General features: G+C 45.6%; 1 protein-coding gene across 1 annotated transcript in view; it reads left to right on the top strand.

The window, feature by feature from the left end:
* The window catches only part of LOC110498379 (frizzled-3), a 42,917-nt gene that overhangs the window by 17,617 nt on the left and 13,109 nt on the right, over positions 1 to 12,191 (top strand). Inside the window, exons 3-6 of the mRNA XM_036955028.2 lie at positions 9,654 to 9,850; positions 10,355 to 10,820; positions 10,961 to 11,260; positions 11,703 to 11,954. Of these exons, the coding sequence (XP_036810923.2) occupies positions 9,654 to 9,850; positions 10,355 to 10,820; positions 10,961 to 11,260; positions 11,703 to 11,954 (1,215 nt within the window). The remainder of the gene's footprint in view (positions 1 to 9,653; positions 9,851 to 10,354; positions 10,821 to 10,960; positions 11,261 to 11,702; positions 11,955 to 12,191) is intronic.

The following is a 12,191-nucleotide window of genomic DNA, read 5'->3' as shown; positions in this document are numbered from 1 at the left end:
GCGAGGTCAGTACAGGTGCATCAAAGCTGGAGCCGAGAGACTGAAAAACAGCTTCTATCTCAAGGCCACCAGACTGTTAAACAGGCATCTCTAACATAGAGTGGCTGCTGCCAACATAAACACTCAAATCTCTGGCCACTTTAATAAATGTAATAAATTGATTTAATAAAAGGTATCACTAGTCACTTTAAATGACGCCACTTTAATAATGTCTACATATCCTATATTACTTATCTCATGTGTATATACTGTATTCTATACCATCTACTGCATCTTGCCTATGCCGTCCGGCCATCGCTCATCCATATATTTACAGTTGAAGTCGGGAAGTTTACATACACCTTAGCCAAATACATCTAAAGTCAGTTTTTCACAATTCCTGACATTTAATCCTAGTAAGAAATCCCTGTCTGTTAGGATCACCACTTTATTTTAAGAATGTGAAATGTCAAAATAATAATAGAGAGAATTATTTATTTCAGCTTTTATTTCTTTCATCACACTCCCAGTGGGCCAGAAGCTTACATACACTCAATTAGTATTTGGTAGCATTGCCTTTAAATTGTTTAACTTGGGTCAAATGTTTCGGGTAGCCTACAAGCTTCCCACAATAAGTTGGGTGAATTTTGGCCCATTCCACCTGACAGAGCTGGTGTAACTGAGTCAGGTTTGTAGGCCTCCTGGCTCGCACATTACTTTTTCAATCCTGTCCACATATTTTCTATAGGATTTAGGTCAGGGCTTTGTGATGACCACTCCAATACTTTGACTTTGTTGTCCTTAAGCCATTTTGCCACAACTTTGGAAGTATGCTTGGGGTCATTGTCCATTTGGAAGACCCATTTGCGACCAAGCCTTCACTTCCTGACTGATGTCTTGAGCTGTTGCTTCAATATATCCACATAATTTTCCCACCTCATGATGCAATCTATTTTGTGAAGTGCACCAGTCCCTCCTGCAGCAAAGCACCCCCACAACATGATGCTGCCACCCCCGTGCTTCACGGTTGGGATGGTGTTCTTCGGCTTGCAAGCCTCCCCCTTTCTCCTCCAAACATAATGATGGTCATTATGGCCAAACAGTTATATTTTTGTTTCATCAGACCAGAGGACATTTCTCCAAAAAGTATAATCTTTGTCCCCATGTGCAGATGCAAACTGTAGTCTGGCTTTTTTATGGTGGTTTTGGAGCAGTGGCTTCTTCCTTGCTGAGCGGCCTTTCAGGTTATGTCTATATAGGACTCGTTTTACTGTGGATATAGATACTTTTGTACCTGTTTCCTCCAGCATCTTCAGAAGATCCTTTGCTGTTGTTCTGGGATTGATTTGCACTTTTCGCACCAAAGTACATTCATCTCTAGGAGACAGATCGTGTCTCCTTCCTGAGTGGTATGACGGCTGCATGGTCCCATGGTGTTTATACTTGCGTACTGTTGTTTGTACAGATGAGCGTGGTACCTTCAGGCATTTGGAAATTGCTCCCAAAGATGAACCAGACTTGTGGAGGTCTAGAATTATTTTTCTGAGGTCTTGGATGATTTATTTTGATTTTCCCATGACTTCAAGCAAAGAGGCACTGAGTTTGAAGGTAGGCCTTGAAATACATCCACAGGTACACCTCCAATTGACTCAAATGATGCTTCTGATGACATACTTTTCTGGAATTGTCCAAGCTGTTTAAAGGCACAGTCAACTTAGTGTATGTAAACTTCTGACCCACTGGAATTGTGATACAGTGAATTATAAGTGAAATAATCTGTCTGTAAACAATTGTTGGAAAAATGACGTATGGTGCACCAAGTAGATGTCCTAACCGACTTGCCCAAACTATAGTTTGTTAACAAGACATTTGTGGAGTGTTTGAAAAATGAGTTTTAATGACTCCAACCTAAGTGTATGTAAACTCCCGACTTCTACTATATATGTACATATTCTTAGTCACCCCTTTACATTTGTGTACATTAGGTAGTTGTTGTGAATTTGTTATATTACTTGTTAGATATTACTGCACTGTCGGAACTAGAAGCACAAGCATTTTGCTACACTCGCATTAATATCTGCTAACCATGTGTATGTGACAAATAACATTTATTTTGATAGAGAGACCAGCACAGTACACACACACAGTGGTAGAGAGAGACCAGCACAGTACACACAGTGGTAGAGAGAGACCAGCACAGTACACACAGTGGTAGAGAGACCAGTACAGTACACACAGTGGTAGAGAGAGACCAGCACAGTACACACAGTGATAGAGAGACCAGCACAGGACACACACACAGTGGTAGAGAGACCAGCACTGTACACACACACAGTGGTAGAGAGACCAGTACAGTACACAGAGTGGTAGAGAGAGACCAGCACAGTACACACAGTGGTAGAGAGATAGACCAGCATTCTACACACACACAGTGGTAGAGAGAGAGACCAGCATTGTACACACACATCGTGGTAGAGAGGGATCACCATAGTACACACACACAGTGGTAGAGAGACCAGCACTGTACACACACACAGTGGTAGAGAGACCAGTACAGTACACAGAGTGGTAGAGAGAGACCAGCACAGTACACACACACAGTGGTAGAGAGACCAGCACTGTACACACACACAGTGGTGAGAGACCAGTACAGTACACAGAGTGGTAGAGAGAGACCAGCACAGTACACACAGTGGTAGAGAGACCAGCACAGTACACACACACAGTGGTAGAGAGACCAGCACAGTACACACACACAGTGGTAGAGAGACCAGCACAGTACCCACACACAGTGGTAGAGAGAGAGAGACCAGCACAGTACACACAGTGGTAGAGAGATAGACCAGCATTCTACACACACACAGTGGTAGTGAGAGAGACCAGCATTGTACACACACATCGTGGTAGAGAGAGACCAGCACAGTACACACACACAGTGGTAGTGAGAGAGACCAGCACAGTACACACACACAGTGGTAGAGAGAGTCACACAGCAGGAAATATGAAAGAATATGAAAGGTATGAAAGAACACTCCATTCGGCTGGCCTGTAACAGTCATGCAGAAAAGAGCTGTGTTAATGCTTCTGTAAGAACATGGCACTCAATAGGAATGTAGAGGGAGTGTGCGTGCATTGTGGGGGATATCAAAAGAAGGCCTCTGATTGGTAGTTTTAACGTGAGGTGTTCCCATTCAGCCATTCTGATAGGTAGAGCAGGACAGGACCAGATGAACACTGAGACATAGAAATTGTCATACACACACTCACGCACAAACACACACTCATGCTCTTGCTACTCACACACACACATACACACACTAGAGGTGTCCATTTGTGGTGCCAATATGTTCACCTGTGAGCTTTGGCCCGTAAACCCAAGCTCACACGCTCTACCACTCTTTCTCACAAAGGCGTTTATGCATGACCAAGATCTCACCAGATTACATTATATTGTATTTTACCAGGTAAGTTGACTGAGAACACATTCTCATTTATAGCAGCGACCTGGGGAAAAGTTACAAGGGAGGGAGGATGAATGAGCCAATTGGCAGCTGGGGATGATTAGGTGGCCTTGATGGTATGAGGGCGGTTTTTTATTTATTTAACCTTTATTTAACCAGGTAGGCTAGTTGAGAACAAGTTCTCATTTACAATTGCGACCTGGCCAAGATTATGCAAAGCAGTTCTACACATACCACAACACAGAGTTACACATGGAGTAAAACAAACATACAGTCAATGATACAGTATAAACAAGTCTATATACAATGTGAGCAAATGAGGTGAGATAAGGGAGGTAAAGGCAAAAAAAAGGCCATGGTGGCGAAGTAAATACAACATAGCAAGTAAAACACTGGAATGGTAGATTTGCAGTGGAAGAATGAGCAAAGTAGAAATAAAAATAATGGGGTGCAAAGGAGCAAAATAAATAAATAAAATAAATACAGTAGGGAAAGAGGTAGTTGTTTGGGCTAAATTATACATGGGCTATGTACAGGTGCAGTAATCTGTGAGCTGCTCTGACAGCTGGTGCTTAAAGCTAGTGATGGAGATAAGTGTTTCCAGTTTCAGAGATTTTTTGTAGTTCGTTCCAGTCATTGGCAGCAGAGAAGTGGAAGGAGAGGCGGCCAAAGAAAGAACTGGTTGTTGGGGTGACCAGAGAGATATACCTGCTGGAGCGCGTGCTACAGGTGGGTGATGCTATGGTAACCAGTGAGCTGAGATAAGGGGGGACTTTACCTAGCAGGGTCTTGTAGATGACATGGAGCCAGTGGGTTTGGCGACGAGTATGAAGCGAGGGCCAGCCAACGAGAGCGTACAGGTCGCAATGGTGGGTAGAGGTTTAACGTTCCCCTGCACAGGGCCATGTCCCAAAACACTGACCTGGATAATTTTTTTAGACCATAGGAAAGAATACCGCCCACTTGCCTTCCAACACACTTCCAGCAGCATCTGGTCCAGGACAAACCCTGCTTAGCTTCAGAAGCAAGCCAGCAGTGGGATACAGGGTGGTATGCTGTTGGCCTAATATTGACTGTGTGTGTGTGCTCAGTCATTTGAGGCTGTTGTGATGGTGTGTGGGGGTGTGCTGTTACTGTCTTAAAAAACATGGGATCTAATGCGTTGCTGCACCCATTTGCGGGTAGAACTTCTTTTCTCGTGCACAGATCTGGAAAGCATCAATCGAGAATGATCAAAACAGATTCCTAACAAGGCAGGTAGGCCAACACACACACACAGAGAGAGTGGGGTGGGCCATACTCTAAGTGCAGCTTTTTATTCCTCTGCATTTGTCTTGATTCATTACCGTCAAATTATGTCTGAGCGCTGCTCATCGCTCACTCGCCTGAATAACCATCTTCCTTTAGGCAACAATAAAAGGACACTCTAAAATGTGCAGTTTTGCACAAAACACAATGCCACAGATGTCTCAAGTTTTGAAGGAGCATGTAATTGACATGCTGACTGCAGGAATGTCCACCGGAGTTGTTTCCAGAGTATTGAATGTTCATTTCTCTACCATAAGCCTCTTCCAACGTCGTTTTAGAAAATTTGGCAGTTCGTCCAACCGACCTCACAACTATGTAACACAACATGTAACCACGCCAGCCCAGAGCTTCCACGTCCATTTTCTTTACCTGCGGGATCGTTTGTCGGGGGGGGGGGGGGGCTAGCTGCCTGCCTGCCAAGTGGGTAGGCCTATGCCCTCCCAGGTCCACCCATGGCTGCACCCCTACCCAGTCGTGAAATCCATAGATTAGGGCCTAAATCATTTATTTCAATTGACTGACAGCAGACACATCGATGGCTCTGAACGAACTTTATTTGACTCTTTGCAAACTGGAATCCATATATCCGGAGGCTGCATTCACTGCATTCATTCAAACAAGACTCCCTAAATTGTATCAGCATATCGATTGCGCAACCAGGGTTGGACAAACCTTGTATCATTGCTATTCTAACTTCAGCGACGCATATAAGGCCCTGCCCCGCTCTCCTTTTGGAAAAGCTGACCACGACTCCATTTCGTTGATCCCTGCCTACAGACAGAAACTAAAACAAGAAGCTCCCGCGCTGAGGTCTGTTCAACGCTGGTCCGACCAATCTGATTCCACACTCCAAGACTGCTTCCATCACGTGGACTGGGATATGTTTCGTATTGCGTCAGACAACAACATTGACGAATATGCTGATTCGGTGAGCGAGTTCATTAGAACGTGCGTTGAAGATGTCGTTCCCATAGCAACGATTAAAACATTCCCAAACCAGAAACCGTGGATTGATGGCAGCATTCGCGTGAAACTGAAAGCGCGAACCACTGCTTTTAATCAGGGCAAGGTGACAGGAAACATGACCGAATACAAACAGTGTAACTATTCCCTCCGCAAGGCAATCAAACAAGCTAAGCGTCAGTATAGAGACAAAGTAGAATCTCAATTCAACGGCTCAGACACAAGAGGTATGTATATACTGTACTCTATATCATCTACTGCATCTTTATGTAATACATGTATCACTAGCCACTTTAACTATGCCACTTTGTTTACATACTCATCTCATATGTATATACTGCACTCAATACCATCTACTGTATCTTGCCTATGCCGCTCTGTACCATCACTCATTCATATATCTTTATGTACATATTCTTTATCCCCTTACACTTGTGTCTATAAGGTAGTAGTTTTGGAATTGTTAGCTAGATTACTTGTTGGTTATTACTGCATTGTCGGAACTAGAAGCACAAGCATTTCGCTACACTCGCATTAACATCTGCTAACCATGTGTGTGACAAATAAAATTTGATTTGATTTGATTTTATTTCCTTATATGAACTGTAACTCAGTAGAATCTTAGAAATGTTTGCATGTTGCGGTTATATTTATGTTCAGTATATTTGGATAACTATTCAGCAGTCTTATGGTTTGGGGATAGAAGGTGTTCAGGGTCCTGTTGGTTCCAGACTTGGTGCATCGGTACCGCTTGTCATGCGGTTGCAGAAAGAACAGTCTATGACTTGGGTGGCTGTAGTCTTTGACAATATTTAGGGCCTTCCTCTGATACCGCCTGGTATAGAGGTCCTGGATGGCAGGGAGCTCAGCCCCAGTGATGGACTGGGCCGTACGCACTACCCTCTGTAGCGCCTTACAGTTGGATGCCATGCAGTTGCCCTACCAAGCGGTGATGCGGCCAGTCCAGATGCTCTATGGTGCAGCTGTAAAACTTTTTGAGGATCTGAGGGTCATGATAGGTCCTTAGTGATATGCTTGGTTGGTATTCAGATTGTCAGATCTTCATACCGACCATGTGCCATACCAGGATAATCGGTAATACCAGCACTGAACACAAGGGGTGCTGTTTTCAAACCTCACTGATACTCTGTAATCCAAAGGTTAGCAATGCTAACAAGTACATGTAAAATCCCATAGAGAATGCTAATTAAATGCTAAGAGCACAGATTTTGTACAGTTTCTGACCTAAAGTATTCAAGTATTTTATACAGTTAACTTAACAGTTATACGATATCTAGCTGGCAAACATTTAGTTGTAAATTGCATACTGCAAATGTCTTTAAATCACCTGGCCCATGCTGCACAACAGTGAGTGCCTCTCATTGTTAATAATAATGTGACAGGTGAGATGAAGAACGCAATGTTCTTTATATCCTAACGTATTGCACAAGTTGACTGCAGGTATTTACTTAAAAGTAGCTACGAATATTCAAATGTATTTAAAAACTTCAAAGAAATTGTTCAGTTTTCCAAATACCCAGGTATACGGTCTATACCCTCACCACTATAGTCCCGTTGATGTGAATAGGGGTGTGCACAAATGGGGGTGTGCTCAGCCCTCCGTTTCCTGTAGTCTACGATCAGCTACTTTGTCTTGCTAACGTTGAGCGAGTGATTGTTGTTCTGGCACCACACTGCCAGGTCTCTGACCTCCTCCCTATAGGCTGTCTCATCGTTGTCGGTGATCAGGCCTACCACTGTTGTGTTGTCAGCAAACTTAATGATGGTGTTGGAGTCATGCTCAGTCGTGGGTGAACAGGGAGGACAGGAGGGGACTAAGCACGCACCACTGAGGGGTCCCCGTGTTCAGGACCTGTACGGCGGATGTGTTGTTACCTACCCTTACCACCTGGGGGCAACCCGTCAGGGAGTCCAGGATCCATTTGCAGAGGGAGGTATTCAGTCCCAGCGTCCTTAGCTTATTGATGAGCTCCGTGGGCACTATGGTGTTGAACGCTGAGCTGTAGTCAATGAATAGCATTCTCACATAGGTGTTCCTTTTGTTCAAGTGGAAAAGGGCAGTGTGAAGTGCAATAGAGAGTGCATCATCTGTGGATCTGATGGGGCAGTATGTGTATTGGAGTGTGTCCAGGGTGTCTGGGATGATGGTGTTGATGTGAGCCATGAACAGCCTTTCAAAGCACTTCATAATTACAGATGTGAGTGCTACGGGGCGAAAGTCATTTAGACAGGTTACCTTGGCGTTCTTAGGCACAGAGACAATGGTGGTCTGTTTGAATCATGTAGGTATTATAGACTGGGTTAGGGAGAGGTTGAAAATGTCAGTGAAGACACTTGCCAGCTGGAGACACACACTCACAGTATACACACGCCTGCTACTATTGTACAAATTACACATGGACGTACACACAGGTTGATTTGACTGGCCCTCTGTGTATCTATGATGGTGTTAGATGTATGAGCTGTTCATATGAGGTGACATTTAGACAGTGTAAAGCCCTTACACAGGTTGCCTGTCTGCTAGTCAAACACAGGGAAATCCCATCTCTGTCTGCCTCTGTCTCTCACGATTCTATTTCTCTGCTGGGGATTATATTGTGTGTGTGTGTGTGTGTGTGTGTGTGTGTGTGTGTGTGTGTGTGTGTGTGTGTGAGAGAGAGATTTCTGTTTTCTGTGAGCCCTTACATGCCTAAGAAAGAGCACTAATCATTTTTCACAGCATTAAAGTGATAGACAGGGCAAATTAGTGGGATTGTGTGTGTGTGCATACAGAGTGTGTTTTTTGACACAAGGGCTCAGTACACAGATTGCTAGGGCTTGTAGAGAAAATGCATTCAGACAAAAGCACTGATGTAGCCAGTAGCTATCTACCCAGCTGCTAGAGCAGGGATGGGTTCTCTCCATCTTTCTAACCCTGAAGAATCTGCTGTTTCTTCAAATTCAATCAAATTTATTTTATATAGCCCTTCGTACATCAGCTGATATCTCAAAGTGCTGTACAGAAACCCAGCCTAAAACCCCAAACAGCAAGCAATGCAGGTGAAGAAGCACGGTGGCTAGGAAAAACTCCCTAGAAAGGCCAATGTTTCTTCTTCTTCAAACCAGCATCTGATTTAGATCTGGGAAACCAGGTGTGTTTACCAGTAGAGCAGACACTCGGGCCCCAAAGGACCAGAGTTTCCATCCCTGCTCAATAGCATAAATGTTTATCTTGTTGCTCTCTGTGGGTGATGTGATGTTGTGGCTGACCAAAGGCGCGATATTCACTGTGTGTGTCCTGACTGTTCTCTGATGTGAGGGCTGCCTGTGAATATTTCATAGCCTGGAGTAAATATTTATGGTGCTTCTGACGACAACTATATCCCCCTCTCTCTATCGCCCTCTCTCCCTCTCTATATCATTCTCTCACCCTCTCTCTATCTCCTTCTCTCTATCCCCCTCCCCCTCTCTCTATCCCCCTCCCTATCCCCTTCTCTCTATCCGTCATCTCCCTCTCTCTATCTCCCTCTCGGTCTCTCTATCCCCCTCTCTCTATCCCCCTCCATATCCCCCTCCCTATCCCCCTCTCTCTATCTCCCCTCTCTATCCCCCTCTCTCTATTCCCCTCGCTATCCCCTTCTCTCTATCCCCCCTCTCCCTCTCTCTATCCCCCTCCCTATCCCCCTCTCTCTATCCCCCTCTCCCCTCCCTATCCCCCTCCCTATCCCCATCTCTCTATCGCCCTCTCTCTATCCCTCTCTCTATCCTCCTCTCTACCTCTCTCTATCCCCCCACTCTCTATCTCTCCCTCTCTCTATCCCCCTCTATTTCCCTCTCTCTCTATCTCCCGCTATCTCTATCCCCCTCTATATCTCCTTCTCTTTCTCTGTCCCTCCCACCTCTCCCACGTTGTTTCCCTCCCTCTCTCCTTTCCTCCTTCAGCCCTTCCACCCCATGGTGAACCTGCAGTGTTCGGAGGACCTGAGGATGTTTCTGTGTGCCCTCTACGCTCCAGTCTGTATGGAGTATGGCCGCGTGTCCATGCCCTGCCGAGCCCTGTGCCACCGCGCCAAGAGAGACTGCCACAAACTCATGGAGATGTTTGGGGTGGCCTGGCCAGACGAGACAGAGTGTAGCAGGTATGTATGGGACTGTTTCTGTGTTGGCTTTACACAACACTGTGTCCTGAACTTACCCTGAGCCTACTTTAACCTGAACTTACCCTGAGCCTACTTTAACCTGAACTTACGCCTGAGCCTACTTTAACCTGAATTTACCATGAGCCTACTTTAACCTGAACTTATCATGAGACTACTTTAACCTGAACTTACCCTGAGCCTACTTTACCTGAACTTAGCCTGAGCTTACTTTAACCTGAACTTAGCCTGAGCTTACTTTAACCTGAATTTAGCCTGAGATTACTTTAACCTGAATTTAGCCTGAGATTACTTTAACCTGAACTTACTCTTAAATTGTTGGAGAAATCTTAAACTGTCCATAGCCCAGTATCACCATCATCACAACCCTAATCTGATTTCCATGTAGAGCCTGAACCTTGAACACAAACATCACAATCCCTCTTTCAACCTAAACTCAACCTTAACTATTTTTATAATCTCTCTCTCTCCCGCTCCCGCCCCCAGGTTCCCAGACTGTGACGAGTCCTACCCCCGTGCGGTGGACCTCCAGACCAGTGCAAATCCCACCGATATCTCTCCCATGTCTGTCCAGAGGGATTTCGGCTTCTGGTGCCCCCGCAAGCTCAAAATGGAACCCGACCTGGGCTACTCATTCCTGGGCGTGAGGGAGTGCTCGCCCCCCTGCCCCAACATGTACTTCCAGCGCCCGGAACTCACCTTCGCCCGCTACTTCATTGGCGTGGTTTCCATCGTCTGTCTCTCGGCAACACTCTTCAGCTTCCTCACCTTCCTCATCGACGTCACGAGGTTCCGCTACCCGGAGCGGCCAATCATCTTCTACGCCGCTTGCTACATGATGGTGTCGCTTGTGTTCTTCCTGGGCTTCCTATTGGAGGACAGGGTGGCTTGCAACGCAGCGAGCCCCACCCAGTACCGGGCGGCCACCATCACACAGGGCTCCCACAACAAGGTGAGCCATCCCAGTCTGTTGTCTTAGTGATTTATTGATTAGCTGCTTTACTCTATGACATTCAGGGCCACTACTGTATATTAAAGAAGGTAGCAATGATAGGATGTAAGTGTGAGATATTTTCAATCTCCCACTCCCAGGCGTGCACGCTGTTGTTCATGGTGCTCTACTTCTTCACAATGGCGGGAAGCGTGTGGTGGGTCATCCTCACCATTACCTGGTTCCTGGCGGCCGTGCCCAAGTGGGGCAGCGAGGCCATCGAGAAGAAGGCCCTTCTCTTTCACACCTGTGCCTGGGGCCTGCCCGGCTGCCTCACCGTGGCCCTGCTGGCCCTCAACAAGATCGAGGGCGATGGCGTGAGTGGCGTGTGCTTCGTGGGCCTCTACGACGTCACGGCGCTGCGCTGGTTCCTGCTGGCGCCGCTCTGCCTCAACGTGGTGGTGGGTGTTTTATGCTCTAGAAAGGAGAGTTGTTCTAAAGGCCCTTACACCTCTGTCTAACTACAGCAAATTAATTATCCATCTTGCATTGGGTAGTTTTTCCCCAACTCAGACCAACTGTCTGTGGCTGATTCTACGTGTTAAATCTGGACCAACTACGATGGAGAATGTCTTGCGGCGAACAACTGAGATTCTTTCAACAACCGTCCATAGATGGTTGGGTTGGCTGTTGGATAGATGTGTAGAAGCCTTTAGAGTCTGACCTATGCATCCCTAACATACATGTGATGGCCCCTTGAATCAATACATTATCAATATTTGAAGATGGCCCCTTGAATCAATACATAATCAATATCTGAATATGTTTCCCTTGAATCAATACATTATCAATATCTGAAGATTGTTCTCTAACCTAGTCTAATCCCTATATATCTGCCTCTAGGTGGGTGTGGCTCTGCTTCTGACGGGGATCGTGGCGCTGAACCGTGTGCGTATGGAGATCCCTCTGGAGAAGGAAAACCAGGACAAGCTGGTGAAGTTTATGATCCGTATCGGGGTGTTCTCTGTGCTTTACCTGGTGCCCCTGCTTACGGTCATCTCCTGCTACCTGTATGAACACAGCTACAGGTCTGTCTGGGAGACCACCTGGGTCCAGGAGCGCTGCAGAGACTTCCACATACCCTGTCCCTTCCAGGTAGGTGTACAGTTCCTTCAGAAAGTATTCATACCCCTGGCTATATTCCACATTTTGTTGTGTTACAGCTTAAATTCAAAATTGATTATTATTATTTTTTTCAGCCATCAATACGCAATACCCCACAATGACAAAGTGAAAACATGTTTTTAGAAATGTTTGCAAATGTATTGAAAATGAAATATAGAAATATCTCATTTACATAGGTATTCAGATCCTTGAGTCAATACTTTGCAC

Source organism: Oncorhynchus mykiss, chromosome 19 (assembly GCF_057628025.1).
Source record: "Oncorhynchus mykiss isolate SJ-2025 chromosome 19, ASM5762802v1, whole genome shotgun sequence".
Lineage (NCBI taxonomy): Eukaryota > Metazoa > Chordata > Actinopteri > Salmoniformes > Salmonidae > Oncorhynchus > Oncorhynchus mykiss.
The sequence above is the reverse complement of the archived record's forward strand: the minus strand, read 5'-3'. Positions and strand labels throughout refer to the sequence as shown.